Raw genomic sequence first — 19,345 nt, forward strand, 5'->3', positions numbered from 1 at the left:
TAACGTTTTGCCCCCTTTGTCTGTGCGGAGAGCCTCAATTGAGTCTACATTTATTATTTTGACCTTTCGGTAGCCTCAAAAAGGAGCTTCTTTTCGGAGGCTCTCTGCAGACTTTTGTGCTTCCCCGCGGACCGAGGAGACGAGTTTTTTTTTTCTCCTCCCTTTTAAAGTTTTGTTCCAGGGGGCTGACAAGAAAGCAAGCTCCGGGGGAATATTGAATGAAAATAAAAATCAATTAGGCCATGGCCTTGTGAAGATATGGGGCGCCGCCGTGTGAAGATCAGAGAGAGAAAAAGGTGCCTCGCGATGATTGGAGCGGCAAAAGAAAGCGCACACTAACCAAATTTGTTCTGGTGTTTTCTTTTAAGTCAAAATTATGGTTTCATGTGTTACCGAATATTTTAAGGGAATAGGTGATGAGCAGGACTTAACATATGGATTATTGTGAAAGGCAGTTCTTTTTTTTATACAACTACAGTGAGAAACAAGTCATTTATTCTTACAGAAACTCAGCTTCATTGACGTTTTATCAAAAGGCAAAATGGCCATAAATTAAAGTCAAGTGTAAGTCTGTACTGTGGCAAAATGTGACCCTATTATTATTTTAACAAAAAAATCCCAAGTCATTTTCCCTTTGATAGACGGAGTAATGTTTTAATCTAACCAACTACAAAACGTAATGCTGACAGGTGTCTCATGTTTTTTTTTTTTTTAACATTATATCTATCACTTTACACTCAGTTGCACCACATCAAGCGCTCATCTGCAAACCATGCATTTCGACGCAACAGGCCCATTGAATTTAATGTCTATGTCCATTGTCTGTGCCTGTGGGTAACAACACAAGAGCCCCATCTAGTGGTGTGAAGTACACACTGGTTGAATGCTGGCTGAGTTTGTAGCTGACACTTCACTGAATTTCTTGTATGTTTCAAAACATACCTGACTTTTTGAGTTGAAAAGAGGCAAATATGAATTATATGCAACCACAGTGTATCACCATGTCTTAGTTCCAGGACTGAAAACCAGCCTAGACCTTTATTTGTAAAATGTATACAGGGGGAAAAAAAGTTGTTTTCAAAAAGGCAGACAAACATTTGACAGTGAAAATTAAAAGGGAAAGTCAGTACAAGTCATTGGGGCTGATTCCTCTTATTACACACGGACTATAACATGTTATTAAATGGTATTCACATACAAACCCACAGCACTCCTGCACCCCGACTGCATCTGATTATGACATTAAGCCTCAGCAGGCAGGGCGTCACTGTGATAAGACACTCTTGTGCACTCAATCACTCAGTGCTAGATCCTAATTTAAACAACCTCCATGTTCCACTACCATCTGGATTTTTGCATCATTCAACTTGTTGTGGATAAGGAAATGTCCCGCTGATATCAGGAACTTAGTGTCCTTGGCTCAACTCTTGATCTGCTCTTCTTCTATTTGTCCTGGAAACTGGCCTTTCTCTTCTCCACAAATGCAGTCATGCCTTCCTTACGATCATCCTGCAGTGAAAATAAACACACACACACACATCATGACTGGACTGTCTATACCTCCCGCACCCACTCGCTGTTAGATGGGCTCCTCCACTCACCGTAGCAAAGGTAGCGTGGAATAAGCGCTTCTCCAAACGATTCCCCTCAGCCAAAGTCAGTTCAAAAGCTGCAGTCACACAGAGGAACAAGTCAGACTAGACTAAACTGAAACATATTCAGTTTAGTAAGTTTTAAGATATTCAACTTTTTAAAAACTAGTAGAAACAAAGTTTACACACCTGCGTTAACAGCCTCTTTAGCCATAGCAGAGACCAGTTTAGAGTTGGCAGCAATTTTTTCCCCACATTTAACAGCTTCAGGCACCAGCTGGTCCACAGGATAAATTTTACTCACCAAACCTGGGAAACAAGAACAGCACAATCTAATTTAATAAAGTACGTATGTAATAAAGCCTGTCTATGCTAAACCCTCTCTTGATGTAAAAATACTCCATTACAAGTAAAAGTCATTCATTCAAAATCCTAAAAGTGCTAATTTGACGTCCTCTGTGACTGACAGATCATTATATATTACATTATGGTCAGTTTTCCATATAATACTGGTGGGTGTTGATGGCTGTTTTAACCATGGATGATTGGGTGGGATGATAATGGCTGGATGGAGTCATCTGATGGACACTGCTGTATGTGAGTGGGTTTTTTTTTTTTTTTTACCATCTGTCAACATTTGTTTTTTTTATAATAAGACACATACCAAACAAGTTTCATCTTTAGCAATGTTTTGTAGGCTATTTTATAAGCTTATCATATACATATAGTTTAATGTAAAATCTTAATCTGCAAAGTAACTAGTAATTACACCTGTCAAATATTACAATATGTGCTTCTGAACTGTAGTGGAGTTGAAGTATAAAGTAGCATACAATGGAAATACTAAAGTAAAGTACACGTGCCTCAAAACTAATTGAATAATAGTTACTTATGACATTCTAACACTGCTAGTTACCTGATTGTTTGGCTTCTTGAGCATTAATCTTGTCTCCTGTTAGTACCATTTCCATTGCCAGGGACTTCCCCACTGCACGAGTCAGACGCTGGGTGCCACCCGCCCCTGCAGGTAGACAGATGTCATGACCAGCCGCTCCAAAAGCAACAATCTGGTAACTTAAGTATAAGGAAGTAAAGTATGAACGGGTAAGGAATGTAGATACAAACGAGTCTTTACCAGGAATTGTCCCCAACAGGATCTCTGGTTGGCCGAACTGTGCCTTCTCTCCAGCGTAGATGATGTCACACATCATGGCCAGCTCGCAGCCACCACCCAGCTGAAACAGCAGAACGTACAAGGAAGGGAGTGAGATTTCTATTCATTGTTTCATATCCCATTTACATTTTGTGAAACTTGAACTGACTAGATTGAGCATCGAGCTGATTTGAGCCAATGGAGGGAGGGAAAAGGGAGAAATAAAGTGGGAGATAGGAGATGGGGTTGAAAGAAATTCTTTTATCCGTCACAAATCACACCGCCTCCCCTCAATTAATAAAACAAGTGACAAATAAAATAAAAGAAGACACTAACAGCAAATCCATTGACAGCTGCAATCACAGGCTTCTTCACTGTGGACACTCTGTTCCAATGAGCAAGGAAGTTTCCACCATAACACTCCTGGAAGGTCCTATTCTGCATCTCTTTAATGTCGGCCCCCGCTGGAAAACACAAAAGTCAAGCTTACTACTGACATATCACTGTGAACAGCTTAGTGCACATCCTCTCTGAGCTCCAAACACAAGCACAGAAAACACACTTGGTTGGCTGCCTCACCAGCAAAAGCTCTGTCACTGCCGGTGATAACGATAGCTCCGACGTCGCCGTCAACTTCAAAAGCGTCCAGGGCCTGTCCCACCTCCTTCATCAGCCCGTCACACAGAGCGTTGAGAGCCTTGGGCCGGTTCAGCTGGATGAAACCTACGTTGTTCTTCTCACCTCGCTTTTCCACCAAAATATACTCATACTGACCACCTGCATGAAGAGGAAAGACTTTTCAGACCTTTTTAGTACCACATAGAATGAGATTTAATAACTGTTTATCCATCATACTGGCCAAAGTATTAAAGTATGAGGAAAACTAGAATTACTGCCTCGCAGTTCTACGCCTCCGCCACTCAAGACTAGTTTCAGGTTACATCCCTGTTTATCCAGAATTGTATAAAACATTAACCATTTGTGGGAAATTCTGTCATAATTGTTGTGTGAAGTCTTGAGTTATGGCTTAAAAAAGGGTTTTGTGCGGTCACATTAACCTTTGACCTTTGACGATCAAAATCTAATCAGTCCATCCTTGAGCCCCAATGGACATTAGCAGCAAATGTGAAGAGATTCTCTTGGAGAGCTGTCAAAGGTTAAGGTCACCGTGACCTTAACCTTTGACCACCAAAATCTAATCAGTCCATCCTTGAGTCCAAATGAATTTTTGTGCCAAATTTGAAGATATTCCCCTCATAGTATCAATGTGATATTGCGTTCATGAGAATGGGATGTCCCTATGTTTAAACAGCTGATTTTACAGGAAGGCTGACAAGTGGCATTCATGTCATATCTGACCCATTTTCAGTTTAATTCTCCTCACAAAGGTTGTCTCTCGAATATATAACGCAACACTGTCAGCTCTCTTTGTCCATGATACAGTACAGGCAGACAGGGAGGAAAAGAAACTATTCAACTGGTATTTTACATACCAATTTGGCATCTTCCAAATAATCCAGCCACTACCTATCCACCATTTTAAACTTTAAGATACTTAACAGCTATAATAGGTCTATTTCTTATGTTTCAGATGGCAGCTGGAGGAACCAAAGTGCTGACAGTGTTGATGTTGTTAGGCTGGTTAATCACCTATTGGCTTTTCCCTGCTCATAACTATCGTAATTATATCTGCCTTTAAAAATCCACTATCTTTCCACCTCTGCTTCATAGTACAGGCCTGTGGTTAATCATTCAAGAAAAGGTGAAGGATCAACAGCCTTGTACCAAGGCCATACAGAGACCTTGGAGGCTCTTGATCCATCTTGTGGAGCAAAGTTACAAAACTCGGGTTTGGTGCCTGTGGAACGGAGACAGCTTTTATGCATGTCTGGCCTTTAGGAGAAAATCCACCCAAAAACAGAATTTACTCAGAGCTATTCCAAATATCATATAGTTTATATGTAGAACCACAAACATCAGTTTCTTGAGTTATAAATCAGAGCATCAAGACTTTACTTAATGAAATGTTTAGGTGACACTTTCTGACTGTATAATTACAGTATTCATATCATAGTAAACACTTTGTCAATCATGCCTACTTTTCCAGGTTTTGAGATGAAGATAGCAAACTTAAACACGTCCAAATTAAAGATCCATTTCAATTTTATCCATGCACTAGAATATGTCAGGGTTTTGTGGCAAATCTAAAGGGAAGGTACAATCACATCTGACTACTGTCATATTGTCCTGAGATCTGTTACAGTTGTTCTGTGGAGCAGGATTTGTCTCTGTAATCGTCACTACAGTCTGATAATCTATAGTCGTGTTTTATAATGTAATTTTAATGCCATTTTGACTTCAGCCTGTCTACTTATGTGCAATATTACAGAAATTACCCCTGTAAATTCCACTTTAGGGTGGAATCTACCTTTACACAGTGCTAGTCCTCGTGTGAACAACGTGTTAAGAAATTAGTTGTCATTAAAATGCAGCAAGTTTTGTGGCGCTGGTAAGAGATACACAGACGAATACAATGTTTTGACAAACTGAAGTTAGTCAGCAGCTGTCTGCTGCACATGCGTCGCACAGTCAGCAGTGCAGGTTTCTTGACATTGTAGCAGCAGCAGCAGCAGCCACAACACACTGACCCCGGACTGTTTTTAAACACACACCTGAGCTGTAGAGGCGGGCGGCGGACAGGACGGCCGGCGCTGCTCCGGAGGGCTTCAGGAGCAAAGCAGCACTTCTGCAGAGGAAAGCCATATCAGCGACGACGACGACAGACTGTTGTCAATGAACTTGCTCCAGGATCTCTGGCTAGTTCTTCCTCCTGCGTTTTCTTCTTTGTTGGTGTTTTTTCATGAGGCGGCATGTTACCGCCACCTGGTGTCTGCGGAGGGCAGTGCAGGGTGGAACTACCATGGCAATTGCCTTCTCCATAACTTATTGATCAATTTTAATGAATTAAAAAGATCATATATTATCAAATTGAAGCTGTGTTACTGAAACATACTGTTATATATTTATTTTTATTATCTTTTTATTGTTTACTCCATGGAAATGATTCAAATGTTACATATAATTCAGTAATAATTATCCAATATTATTTATTGTGCAATTTTCTTTTATTATACCATACAATATTATTCGAATATTATCCTGGTAAAATCGACCAAATTAGTATCTTTATCCTCCTAAGACCCGAACTCTATTCTTTGCTATTTAGGCTTATTGGGACCTGAGAAAAATTATGTCCACATATGAGGACATTAGTTTTAAATTTCGATTACTGAGTGGCAGTATAATATCCTCATATGTTGTCACCAGGCCCTTGTTGAGAAAAAGTTAGTATTGTGGTCTAGAGAACCCAAAATGTGAGGTCCACATATGTGGACGCCAGGTCCTAGGAGGTTATATAAGATAATTATGTGATATTTGCATTATGTGAAAATTGAGCCTCTACATGATTTTTTTTTGATTCACACACACACACACACACACACACACAGAAACCAAACCTAACCTTATCAACATTTTATCATCATCAATTTAACCAGATTACCTTACAGATAAAGGAGATGGAGAAATAAATCAGCCAGTATATTTCCACAAATCTAATCTAATCTAAAAGCTTTTGACAAAACTCGCCCCGGTTTGATAGTATCACAGTATCTGATGCTCCTATATAAGAGCTCCTGTGGCAGCGGTGAGCGCGCTGCGCGTTCTCACTGTTATATGCGTGAACAAGCCTGCATGCATCGTCCGTGACAATCCCATCTCCATCTCTCCACCGAGTGCCAAAACATAAGCAAGGATAAGAACACACGGAAATAAGGTAAGCACCAACCATTTGGGTATACTGGTTAACATGGGCGTGGATGTATGAAGGAACGATGCATTTCTTTTTAAATGGTGGGATTCCTTCAGGCTATAACACGGCAGCGCACAGGCTAAATTATGACTACAGTCAGATGAACATCATGCATGTGCATTGTGCATTAGTAAAACCTGCTATTGATAACATATCGTACATGCAATAACGAAAATATTTTGTACATTTATACTTATTGGCCCAGTAACCTGCTAGACCTCAATAAGGCATTTCTAGTGATGGCCTATTGCCACAAACAAACATGCCATCTTTTGCCTTTTATTCATAATCATCCATACACCGAATATTATTTCATGTATTTGAAGGCTGAAAGGCAACAGCAATTTTCTCTGGTGTGCACATTTATTTTTAAACTGACCTACTTTAGTGGAGACAGGGAATTTGCAACACAGAAATGTGTCTTTATGATAAGACCATATATTCAGCAACACTGAACACTACACGGACATCTCACATTTGTTGAACATTAGTACAACCTGGGTTCTTCAGTGCTTGTCAGGATATCTTATGTCACACCAGTTTAGGGATTTATTCAGGATTTTAGAATAGAAAACATTGGCCCTCAGTTGTTTACTGAAATGTTCCCACAATCCTTTATAATTTCTCAAATTCACATATTAAAAGGTGCAGGTAACCACCACAGGTAGGTCCTAAAATGTGTCTCTTTGCTCCATCATATCTTCTTCCCGCACAGACGTCAGGAATGAACCAGGTGGTTGCAACATGCTGGACTTGCCTCCTGCTCTCTGCTTTCCTGTGTGAACCCGCGCTGTCCAAGGGCGGTCGTGGAGGGTCCCGGGGCTCCTCTCGAGGCTCCCCCTCCCGCAGCTCCACAGCGGGGAGTTACCGGGGAGGAGGCGCCTACGGTGGGACCCGCTCTCGCTTCAGGGTGGCAGGGCGAAGTTCCCCGGTGAGGGTGGCAAGTGCAGCGGCAGCGGGGGCAGCAGTGGCGTTAACGGCCGATAAATGGTACGCCTCCGCCTACCGCCGCAGCAACGCCGACAGCTCAGACGAAGAGCTGGATTACTACAACAGGACCAATTACTTTGATGCACAAATGTCAGGCTCAACTCAAAATGGATATTCTCTCTCTCAGCTGATTTCTATCATTATTGCAACATTTTCCTCAAAATATGGACTCTTACTGGACAGTATACTGTAGATGTTCAAGTTATTTCTCAGGATTAACTCCTGATTTGGTTTAGGCCTGAGCTTCTGCCCTGGATCTGACTATCATGTGCAGGACTAGCTAGAACCTGCACTGTGAAGACCAGTTAGAGGTGCAACAGAGTGGTGGAGTGACACCACGATCATAAAAAAAAACAAAAAACATCACTGTACTGTATGTTTTTACACATACGATCCTCTATACCAACAGACAAATGTACATTACCAGCACAGTGTTCAATGTGACATTTCACCTGTCAAAGAGTGCGCCTTTGTCAAAGCTACTTCAATCTGTGTGACAGAGAGACTGACAGAGAATTAGTTTCCTTTCCTAAATCTTGATTCCTATGTAAGAAAATGTTTGTGCTAATAATCTCAATAGCCTTTGTAAAGAGTGTAAACAAAGTGCTGGCTGCCAGTTTTAATTGTACTGCCAAACTCAACTGTATCTTAAAGAAATGTATTTTCATAAAATACACAAAACATACAAAGTGAGTGACCACTACCACTGCTCTGTACAACTGAGGTGAACTACTTGTATATACTAGCAGACTATGGGTCTAAATGTGAAGCCTTGACTTGCAGCAGCTTGTGTAAAACACTGAAATGCAGGTGACTAGTCATTCAGTACTTTTCTATAATTAATTAAGTAAAAGCACCAAGCTGGCACCAGCATTATTCTGAAATTAAAATTGCTATATGTAATTTTTTTATTCCTCAAATGGACTTTTTTATTTTAGGAAGAACATTTGCGTATTTTTCCAATTTGTGACCTCAACCAAGATGAAGTTATTTTACGCCATTCTTTCTGAAAAACTTAACTTCAAAATCTTGCTCAGTGATCTGAATGATTTATGGTGGCAGTCACTGGTGTGGCCATAGAGACGATTCTCTACAATAAGACAAGGCAAATGAGAGTACTTTGTACTGTGAAACTGCATTTTTCCCCAGTCATCTCAAATTTCTGTGCAATTCACACCCTTTTATAAGACCCGGACATGTTGTGAATTCATTTCTCAGACCTGTGTATGAACTACGTCATGGTTGGGAGAGATACTAGAAAACAAAGTGCTGCTCTCACTGTTATTCCTGTCTCTGTCTGTTCATCATCCCAGAAGAGCTTTTTACCTGCAGTAGACACTCAGGAGCAACAGACTGTTCCATATCTGTAAGTGCACTCTATTATATGCTACTACACTTATGTACATGATAAATAGTTTGTTATCACTGTCTTTATGCTAATAAATATCCTGTTTACACCATGTCAGATATCTGCCTCATATATTCTAAAAGCATACCTGAATCAAATTAAATTCTTTTATTTACAAAGGATACTGTGACTTTTTACAAACAAAAACAGACTGCTTCGTTTCCCCAAGATGTCTGAGACACGAGGGCAGAGCTGGACTATATTTCCTTGATGACACCCTTTGTGGTTGAATAGAAATCCTTCCAGACTCAAGACAAACTGGCAAAATCCAGCAACAGTCTCCCGTTACCTTGTAAAACGGCTCAGGTCAGTCCAGCGTTACTCGTCCCAGCTCTCCTTTCCTGAAGGCTCTTATGAAATCGTACGCTGCTGCTGTGTAGTTTGGGAGAGTGACGGTAATGTTTCCTGAAGGATATGAGCAACAGACATTTTTATTAGAGGACTACTCTTAAAGACTTTGGTGTGATGCCGATCACAAACTGAAGAGAAAGTATACATATTTCTAGAGAATTCAGAGACATTAAATATTATGAGATATCACTGAAAACTGCTTGTCAGGTTGTTTGCTGCCTACCATTTTAAAATTTCCATTTCTATTTTTTTAAAAACCAGTCTGCCTCTTACATTAGCATTAGTTTAATGTGTAAATATGGTGGTTTATCTGGTTAAAATGGAAGACACCCTTAAAGTGATAGTTTGACATTTTGGGAAACATGCTTATTTGCTTTCTTGCCAAGAATTAAATGAGAAGATCCATACCTCTTTTATGATGTATGGTAAATACAAAGCAACCTTCGGCAGTCTGTTAGCTTATCTTAGCTTAGCATAAAGACTGGAAACAGCCTGGCTCTGGCAAGAGGTAACAAAATCCACCAACTGCCGCCTCTAAAGTTCACTTATGAACATGTTACATCTTGTTTGTTAACTCTGTACAAAAGGAAAGATTTTTTATTATATTGGCTGATTAAAATTTGTTTTCCTTGATAAAAAGTTATAGATACAGTCTACAGGCCTCTTCTCTTATGATTGAGACTGACAAAGCTCTGAGATCAGTAGGCTCCACATGCAGTAATAACTTATGAAACCAAAACCAAATGTAATTTCAGGTCATTGCAGCCAGGCTTAAATGTTTTTCCTATTAAACCATCATAATTAATTAGAGCGCTTAGAAGTGCTCGTAGGTGGACAGAGGCAGACTAGATGTTTCCCTGTTTCCAGTCTTTAAACTATGCTAAGCTAACTGGATGCTGGCTGTAGCTTCATACTCACTGTGCAGACAGTGATACACTTCTTCTCATCTAACTTGCAACATGAAAGCAAACAAATGTATTTCCCAAAATGTCCAACTAGTCCTTTAAATCAATTAAACTAATAGCTCGTCAATAATAGTATCTGGAACAGGAGTATCTGTAGGATTAGCACTTTCTTACCCACTCCTGTAATGGCTTTGACCCGCTGGGTCTTTCCAAGTTTGACAGCAATGCGTTTGAGGAGATACTGGATGTCATCACTGGGCTCTTGAAGGTCGTATTTCTCCACATAACTGCACATAAAGAAACACATGCAGTAAACAGTCACAGTAATGTGAAACAAAAAGAACACACTGGCCATATGAAAGTCCACTCAGTCATAATTTAGGGTGAAAATTCACACCTGAACTTTCCCAGCCTGTTCAGAGAATAGAGTAAGTAGTCAGCAATAATGTCTTCACCAACCAAATGGTCCAGTATACTTCCTGTGGAAGGAAAGAAAAAAATATCAAAATATTTGTTGAGCACATTGGAAAAACCTCTTATACAAACAAATGTGACGGCTATTCCACTGAATATAGTACAACACACTTTCCGCATGGTGTTTCCTCAGTGACAGCATTCGTTATGTCAGGTAGAGAAAAAAATCACGTTCCGCTCACCACATAAAGCCAGCTTCATGCCTGTTTCGACACTCTCAATCTTAGGAGGCAAAACTCCTGGTGTGTCCAACAGGTGCATTATGGGTCGCTCACACACCTGAGGACAAAGACAGGTACAAGTACTGTACGGATGCACACACAAACACGCACAATGAACCAATGAGCACAAACACACATACAAAGAGACAAACACGTCATCTACACGCACCTGAATTTTAGTCAGGACGGCTTTAGTTATACCTGGCTCCCCGCCTACTCGAGATGCACGACCTGAAATCAGTGTATAATTACAATATCTTTAAGTATCATGCTGAATCAATATCCAACAACTATCAACTACTTTCTTTATGCATACCTTTCTGCAAGTTTGTTCTTCTTAATGAGTTAATAAGAGATGACTTCCCCACATTGGGCACTCCAATCACCATCAGGCAATAATTTGTATTCTGAAAGTTTTTCAAGATAAAGTCAGAGACTGGACAATATATTAACATTCACCTTCCATTACCTTCAAACTCTGAAAAGTGAGAAATATATTATAAATATAAAAATGGAAATAAATGATTCTATGTTGATTCAGCTCCACTGAGGCATAAGAAAAGAAGCTTTTGAGTCACAAAGAAACAGCTTCTTGCTCCTATAATTCTGCCTGAAACATAGTTTTGTGGATCAAACTGTGGAAGGTTTAAATAAATTAGATATCAGTTAAGTAGAGAAAGGTAGCATTATTTGATAAGCACTGTTCATAGCTCTGTGAGGGTGTGACCTTTTGTTCTGTTTTGTCATTTAATGGAACTTTTTGCAGCTGTATCTTATGTAGCTTGTATGTTGGTAGTTGTTTATATGTTGAAGAGTAAGAAACATGAAATTATGTTTGAGGTCGTTTAGAAACAGCGAGAACACAATTTCTCTGCACTGACAGCTGTAAAAGTCTACTAAGCTATATTTTTTGGCTAATTTTACCCAATGTTGAACTAAAATACATTATTAAATTGCCTGGATGTATTTACCTCATCTCTATTAAAACGTGGTGTGCTTCCAATAATTTCCATCACCATTGGCACCAACTACAGCAAGAAAACAAAACAAAAAACACAGGAATAACTTGCACATTCATGGTCAGATTTTTATTTCATATCAGGGACAAACTTCTGCAAACAGTCAAATGTTTAGTATCCAGTGAAGATGACCTTTACCTTTTTGATGTTGTCGTGTCTCTGCTTTAAACAGTCTGTGAAGAGAACATTCCTCACCCCATCTTTTTCTAGCTTCTTCAGGATACTCTGGAGGGTTAAATGTAAATTTTAAAATGCTAATGACATGTGATACTGCCAAAACAGCAGCAAGACTTTTTACCTGCTTGCTGGACAGATCAGCAAGGTCCATCTTGTTGAGAATTAGCACATGTGGTCGGACATCTAGAGTCTCCTGAAACACAGGGTTTCTTCCAGAGAAGGGGATGTGCTTAATGTTAAAGAGAAATTTACTTCTGCAGTCGAGTTCCTCCTAGATTGTGCAATGTGTACACCTTTTATATGCTACAATAATCCCTGGCCACAGATTTGCAGGGCGGTAATTTGCTTTAACACATTCATTTAGGAAAATGCAACCTATAAGCACAAAACTGAAACAATAGAAAACTTAAATCTACAGTTTTGGAGTCTGGATAGCACCAGAGGTACCTGCATCGTCTAATTGGTAAACAAGCCTTTAACTAAACTAGAAATAAACTGAATACACTATCCCAGTATCTACCTTACCACTGTGTCATCTTGGACTGCAATCTTAGCATTGATAAAAATATTGCCCAAAACTTTGTGTATAACTCTGTATGTTATATTATTACATTATTTTATTATAATACAGGTTTTCTTCCCCGGGTAACAATAAAAACCTTCTAAAGCTGTGCACTTGAGAAAAGTATGTTTGGTTTCTACTCCAGTTCACCTGTTTCTCAGCTTTTCCCTTTTTCAAATCAAACAGTAAAGCAGATGACATAATAAATACCTGGAGAGACGGTCTAACCTCCTGAAGTCACACCTGTAAAAACTGATGTCTCCATTTATATGTTGTATTTTTTCTCCTACACATCTCAATGAAGTTTGTTAATGAGTGGCACTAAAATGTGTATTTTTCATTACACAGAAAGACCAAGGTTGCTGACACCATTTCCCCCAAACTTCTGTTGCCCAGTACTGTTCCCAGTATTTACAGTAACAATAAGAAAATGTGCAATTGCAGCTCACTTGTTCTCCATACAATAGTATACTGAGACTGATAGAAAAATATCTGCAGTTAAAAATAATATGGCACATTTTTTTAAAATTATTTTAAAGAAAGGATATTCTGGCATCGTGTATTTCTATAATGCAGTCCACACTCCTGAGGCTGGCTCTCATCTGCTTCAGTCCTGTTAGCAGTCAGGTGAAATTATTCACATTTTTATCCCCACCACACATAATTAACACATTCTGGAGCTAACTTTGAGCGAAGCTGTCACCTTTAGCCATGTGTCCGGGGAACCAATGAGCCACGTCCCGTCCACCGAAGTCGAAAACGGTTCTGAACTTGTCGACATTACGGAGCGCCTGGTACAGTTTCATGGCCACTAAATATGACCACACCGGGCTTTCATGTGTGTTAATGAAGGGCTTATGTTGACCTATTAGCTACAATACTCTTGCTGCACTGGACATGCTCGTGTGCTACACTGTTTACATGCCGACTCGAATCTACCGTCAAATTACCTGGTTCCGGGGCAAGACTTCTTCTTCGTGTGTTTTTCTTCTGTTTATGCGACAATGGTTGCGTTTCTGCCCTCCTCGGGATGTAAAATGAATTACTCTGATCACTATCTCCAGGCTATTGGCCAGAGAAAGATTTAATAGAAAAATGACACCCAGAAATCTTACAAACAACTTTTTCTTTATATTGAACTTGCACCTTCATAAAAAACTTCCAGTATCAGAAAATGAGCAACAGAACATGGACACATTCACACCCAAAACAGAACAACAAAGATAAAGAAAAATAATATAAATTTGAGGCCATCAAGCTTCCCTGACACAAGACAAAAAAACTTTCATGCTCATTTCTTCTGATCCATACTTTCTGAGGTGCCCTTGAGTGTTTCTCTTCCTGTAGAATACTTTTGGCATACTTACAATATTAAATGCTCTACTGACTCATCTGTTTAATGTTTGATCACATAATCCAGATTGATGTTTGCCTGTAAAGCGCAAAATTTCCCAACCTCCCAACCCCCCCTGCATATGTGTTTCTGGCTGCTTCCTTCTTCTCATTGAATGTAGTTTTTAGGGGTTTGGCCAGTAATTTTGATAACATACTGGTTCGAATAGTAAATTCCTTTATGTTCTCCAGTCCACCACTTTTCTTTGACGATGTTCCCACATCATTCACAATTAATAATAATTTGAGAACAAAGTTTGTGCAAGTGCAAAAGGTAAGGCAACATATTGTGAGCTAAAAACAATAAAATAATTAGTAAATAGAACTTAAAAACATATGAAATTGATCTTTATAAAATGTTTTTATATAAATGTGCAAATTTATTTACTTATTGATTTAAATGTTGAAATTTTTTATTAGGAAATTAATTTATTATAACAGCATTGTGGTTAAACAGATTTGTAAAGAAGATGTATTTACATTCTTTCATTTTTCTTTACCAAAAATATTAATTCGTTAATATTTAAAGCTGTTCCCTTAATGTATTTAATGCAAATATAATTACTGTATCTATCACTTGTGTGATTTGCTTGTTCAAGTTGACAATATCAGCCAAACGCATTAGTATTTTAGTGCTGTGAAATCCACAGCATAAAGTCAGCAGATTTTTTTTTTTTTTTGGCAAAGCAGCATTGTTCCTTCTAAAGCTTTGACTTGGCTGGCTGAGATGGACTGATGGAGGAGTAGTGAGAGATGAGCCGATCAGCTTCTCTGCACCCGCTGAGAAAAGCTCCATGGACGGTGGAGTAGTAGTAGGGATGAGTAGCCTCTCCAGCAAACAACACCTGCAGGGGCTGAGACACACCAAATATTCAGAATGACAATTCATAAATAATGGCTAATTATATGCGGGCTGGTGTGTACACATTTATGTTTGACTATGAACATATAAGTACTTGTGACTGTGATTCCTTCACAGGCAGGGGCTCCATCATGTTCTCCAGGTCCTGCACTGAACAGCCTTTTCCAGGGTAACTGTAGGATCCACATGTCCAGGGGTCATGAAACCACTGGGAGCGTAGAACTCTCCTTGGGGTGATGATAGGGTTTCCTAAATATAAACAGTCACCAGGGCTCAGAAACATTTCTGAAAATAATAAAGAGACAGTAATACGCTCTCAGTAGAGGAGTATTGTGAATTATTTAGCCTCACCTGTAAATCTACGAATAAGTTGTGTGATGGCATGCGTGACCTCCTGCTCAGAGAGTGTCTCCATATACTCTGACTCATGCCCAGCAATCCAGCCACACAGAGCATGGCCATATCTGAAAGTTAAACCACAAATAGGACTGCTTTTTTAGATGAAAATCAATGAATCTGCCAATGATTATACACTAAATACAACATAAACAAGCTTGGCACATATATGTGGTTGTTGACCTTTCAGTGGGTTTAAGCACAGTGAAGCCAAACAACTTCTTTATCCAGGATCCTTGTACATCTGGCACCTGGTCCACCATGGCATCCTGAATCATGACAAGAGATAAGAGATTTTGAACTGCTGGCATGAATATCAAACATTGTGGAGTCAGATGTACAGCAAGTGAAATCTTAAGTCAAAATATTTGAGCAAATTTGCAGCACATAATATTTTTATTCAACGTGCAAATGAGCACAGTGGGTATGCATTTTCTGTACAGTAAATGTACACCTTTATTCACAGACTACACATCTCACCTCATCTTCCCACACAAAGTAGATGACCTCACAGTCCTGATCCCACCACGGCGAATCGAACTCCACATATATTTTATTGTTCGTTCCAAAACCTAGCCTCTGGACGGAGTGCAGCTTGTGTAGAGGGAGAGGGGGATGGAACAGAGTTGAATGGTGCTTCTTTAGGTATCCTGACAAAAAAATAAAGAAGCTTGAATTTGTGCTGCTAAAGAATCAAACAAAACTGTAGTAATTAAAGTGTTTATATTAGAAATAGAAAATACAGTTTACAAGGATTTAGTCACACCTATCTAAATGTTAAAGGTCCCATGAACCTATTGTCCACCCACACAGATGTTTTCTCTTATTTTGCCTGATAGAACTTGTATATGGACTGTGTGTGAGTGTATATAGACTGCGCTTGATCTGACTGAACCCTGTATTGGTTTTGCATTGCATGGGAGAGGCTACACCTTTATAATTCTTGTTAGGTCATACAATTTGGTGACCTCATGTAATCCCCAGCATGGCCCCCACCCAACGTCAAGTCTAATTAGCAGGAATAACATCTGTGTGTATGTGTAGAATCTTTAAGTACTGAAGTACTATTCACAATATAGAGCATTAAATGATAACCGAGTGTTTGTGTATGTACGCATATGATTCTACCTAGAGGTACTGTGACAATAACATGATCAGCAGCGAACTTCTCCCCATCATCACACTCAACCATCACAAGGTTTTCTCTCTTCTCTGTGTTGTTCCAGTGGACAAAGCGCACAGGCCGATTGTAGGTCACTAAACCACCAGGGAGCTCCGACATCAAGTTTTTGATTAGACCTTCATAGCCACTGCACGAGAAAAGAGAACAATATTTAGGTCAAGCTGATTTGCTTGTTTATCTTCATTACATGCCACTATAAAAATAAATACTTTGTGTATCTTTTGGTTGCTAGCAAAAACAAACAATTGCAAAACATCACTTTTACTTGTTAGATTTTTAATATCTAAGTGTAGGATATAATGACTTAATGAAATTAATTACTGGAATAATTGTTGCAGTATATGTATGTATGCAATGTTAGTAGTACGAACCCTGGGAATGTACAGTCCAGTCCAGGTAGAGTCTTGTAGAGGCCAAAGGCCCCCAGGCCGACCTCATCCAAGCTGTGACTCCCATTAACACAGCACTCCACCTTCAACATGTTGCTGATCACACACAGTTGTAGAGATCTGGTGTTTGCATCCATATCTTTCCACATCTCTGCTGCTCGTTGTTGCACCTGCGCCAGGCAACAAGCAGCAATACAAACTCTTTATTCTTGCCAGATGCAATTTATCATCAAGAACAGCTGATATTAGATATAAGGAGCTGACAAACACATTGCCAGTATTATTATATAGCATTATTATAGTATTTCGGTCACTGAAAGAAATGTACCTCTGAGCGTATGAAATCTCCCACATTGGGCCAGGGTTCTCCCCCTTGACTATGAAATTCTGAACTTTCACACAGCAACTCAGAAAACATCTCCAGAGCAGGCTGGAGGTCCTCAGCATTCAGCTTCCGACCTGCACACGTCACATATCCCATAGAATAAAGGTTAGGAAAATGTCATTAAGTTTATCAACTCATATCACTTCTCTCATACAGTACAGTAGCTAATCAATAACCAAACACTGGCTGCATGTGTCATTACAGGAATGCAATCACTTGCAAACATATAGCTGCAATCAATTTTAGTTGGGGCTTCAAACTGTTTATACCTGTACCTTGCTATTCCAGTTTCAGCAAAAGAGCATGTGCATTAGCGCTAAAGTACACACCTAAAATATCGCTTAAGGACTCAAGCTCAGGAAGGACCATCAATATTTAACTACCACTCTCTGTGACCTGTGTAGCAGGCTGCTGTAAAACTGGTGTAAAGTCTTATTTGAAATACCTGACACACTACTGCAGTTCAGCACTGCAGCCTGCTGTGCACCCACCAGGGTGGCATAAGAACAATCGGCCTCTCCTCTGTATTATTGCCTTTAAATTCTTGCTAGATGTTTTTTGCAGTTTACCGCTACAGATAACAGACACAATGATCCAGAGTATAACCAAAGTACAGTACATTATTTTGTCTCAAAAGCCAAAACAATTTACATTCACAATGTAATAATCTACTCCATGCATAGCAACGAGAGAACAGAGAGCAATGAAACCTTAGCAGAACAGGGCAAGACCAAACTTTGGTCTAAAATAATAAAAACTAAAAAAATGCATCCTGTCATGTCATGAAACTTTTGATTACATAATTTTACATGAGAGGTCAGTCTTAAAATTGGCTGATTTTTGAAACATTGGCTGACCTGAACTGCTGAAGACGTTGGGGACCCAGGGGGGATGTCCTCCCACGTCCATAGCCTGGTTCTCTGGGGTGAGGGCCTCAGGATCCAGGAGCCCATACTGACGAGCCAGACAAAACACTGGGTTCCCCTCAGACGGTCCATGGATCCAGTTTGCCCCTATCTCAACAATACTATCACCTACAGATGAAAATTATTGTGAAGTTGCATAAAAGAAACCAGTTTTCCTACATTACACTAATATTATTGCTATGTGACAAAGATAGGGTTACTAAAGTGGAATAACCCTTACAATATGATCCCTTAGTCTTCTATGATGGTAAACTCACCATAAGTTTTTAACTGTTTATCAGACAAGACATCAGAAGAGTCGTCAATGAACTTGCGTTTTTCACATTTTACTTGCCACACCACTAACCTGTTAATCTGCTAAATAATCGTCAGATTAATCGATAATAAAAGTTATTTGTCGGTTGCAGCCTCAGTTAATAACATTAATAGTCCTGTAGAATACTAGTTCCTGTTGCCATGGTGTTGTCAGTTGCTGCGGATTGATCCCTTCAGGTTGTCCGTTAACCACTAACCCTTTTTCGGTTATCGAAAATGAACTGATGCTAATTTAAGTTTTAAATGTAATAATAGTATTATGGTTTGATACTTATGATCGTGGTCCCTCGCATTTTTGGCATCTTGGGCTTTCCATACTTACCCAATCTTCCTGTCTTTATTCTTCCTCCACTTCTTGCAGTCGCCTCCAGTATCCGCACATTTTGAAACCCAGCTTTAACGAGCCTGCGTGCCGCTGCTATACCTGATATCCCGCATCCTACTATAACTATGTTAGGGTTCGCACTCATTACCACCACTGGTTTCAGACTAATACACACTCTTTACTACACTCGTGTAGGCTGTCTTCTGCTTCTCCTTCTGGTTTACATAGGCAACGATTATATGTCTTCCGGTTATGAGTTTCAAAATAAAATTCGTTTTACGGAGAGTGGAATCAAATGCTTGATATAACTATATATTTATTTATATAATATTGTCGGACTTACAGTGGGCAATTAAAAAAAAGGATCAAAACTGATGCAGCAGAACCAGAGATATTGTCCTTTTTTTCCTCCCATTTTTCGTTTTCGTCATTACCCAAAATGCAACTCG

General features: G+C 39.5%; 4 protein-coding genes across 4 annotated transcripts; 1 reads left to right on the top strand and 3 right to left on the bottom strand.

Annotated features, from left to right (window-relative positions):
• Positions 1-1,004: 1,004 nt before the first annotated feature.
• echs1 (enoyl CoA hydratase, short chain, 1, mitochondrial) lies at positions 1,005-5,590 on the bottom strand. The gene is made up of 8 exons (XM_056394533.1): positions 5,418-5,590; positions 3,325-3,522; positions 3,082-3,209; positions 2,728-2,827; positions 2,509-2,613; positions 1,782-1,901; positions 1,602-1,669; positions 1,005-1,509 (listed from the first exon to the last, which is right to left on the bottom strand). Exons 1-8 carry the CDS (start codon positions 5,506-5,508, stop codon positions 1,444-1,446), a joined length of 876 nt encoding a protein of 291 aa, XP_056250508.1. The 5' UTR covers positions 5,509-5,590; the 3' UTR covers positions 1,005-1,443.
• Positions 5,591-7,335: 1,745 nt separating this feature from the next.
• Positions 7,336-7,832, top strand: sprn (shadow of prion protein). The gene is given in 1 exon segment (XM_056396041.1): positions 7,336-7,832. A coding segment is annotated over 1 exon segment (492 nt). The 5' UTR covers positions 7,336-7,340.
• A 1,275-nt stretch (positions 7,833-9,107) lies between these two features.
• On the bottom strand, positions 9,108-13,668 carry mtg1 (mitochondrial ribosome-associated GTPase 1). Its single transcript, XM_056394534.1, has 11 exons — positions 13,427-13,668; positions 13,270-13,336; positions 12,283-12,385; positions 12,123-12,209; positions 11,937-11,993; positions 11,282-11,372; positions 11,135-11,196; positions 10,927-11,023; positions 10,668-10,749; positions 10,445-10,557; positions 9,108-9,419 (listed from the first exon to the last, which is right to left on the bottom strand). The coding sequence occupies exons 1-11, from the start codon at positions 13,527-13,529 to the stop codon at positions 9,322-9,324; spliced, it is 960 nt and encodes a 319-aa protein (XP_056250509.1). The 5' UTR covers positions 13,530-13,668; the 3' UTR covers positions 9,108-9,321.
• A 114-nt stretch (positions 13,669-13,782) lies between these two features.
• On the bottom strand, positions 13,783-19,276 carry LOC130181891 (peroxisomal N(1)-acetyl-spermine/spermidine oxidase-like). The gene is made up of 10 exons (XM_056396370.1): positions 18,894-19,276; positions 18,188-18,364; positions 17,274-17,404; positions 16,928-17,115; positions 16,502-16,683; positions 15,854-16,023; positions 15,557-15,642; positions 15,329-15,441; positions 15,072-15,226; positions 13,783-14,969 (listed from the first exon to the last, which is right to left on the bottom strand). Exons 1-10 carry the CDS (start codon positions 19,039-19,041, stop codon positions 14,817-14,819), a joined length of 1,503 nt encoding a protein of 500 aa, XP_056252345.1. The 5' UTR covers positions 19,042-19,276; the 3' UTR covers positions 13,783-14,816.
• Between the last annotated feature and the right edge of the window lie 69 nt (positions 19,277-19,345).

Source organism: Seriola aureovittata, chromosome 14 (assembly GCF_021018895.1).
Source record: "Seriola aureovittata isolate HTS-2021-v1 ecotype China chromosome 14, ASM2101889v1, whole genome shotgun sequence".
Taxonomy (NCBI): Eukaryota; Metazoa; Chordata; class Actinopteri; order Carangiformes; family Carangidae; genus Seriola; species Seriola aureovittata.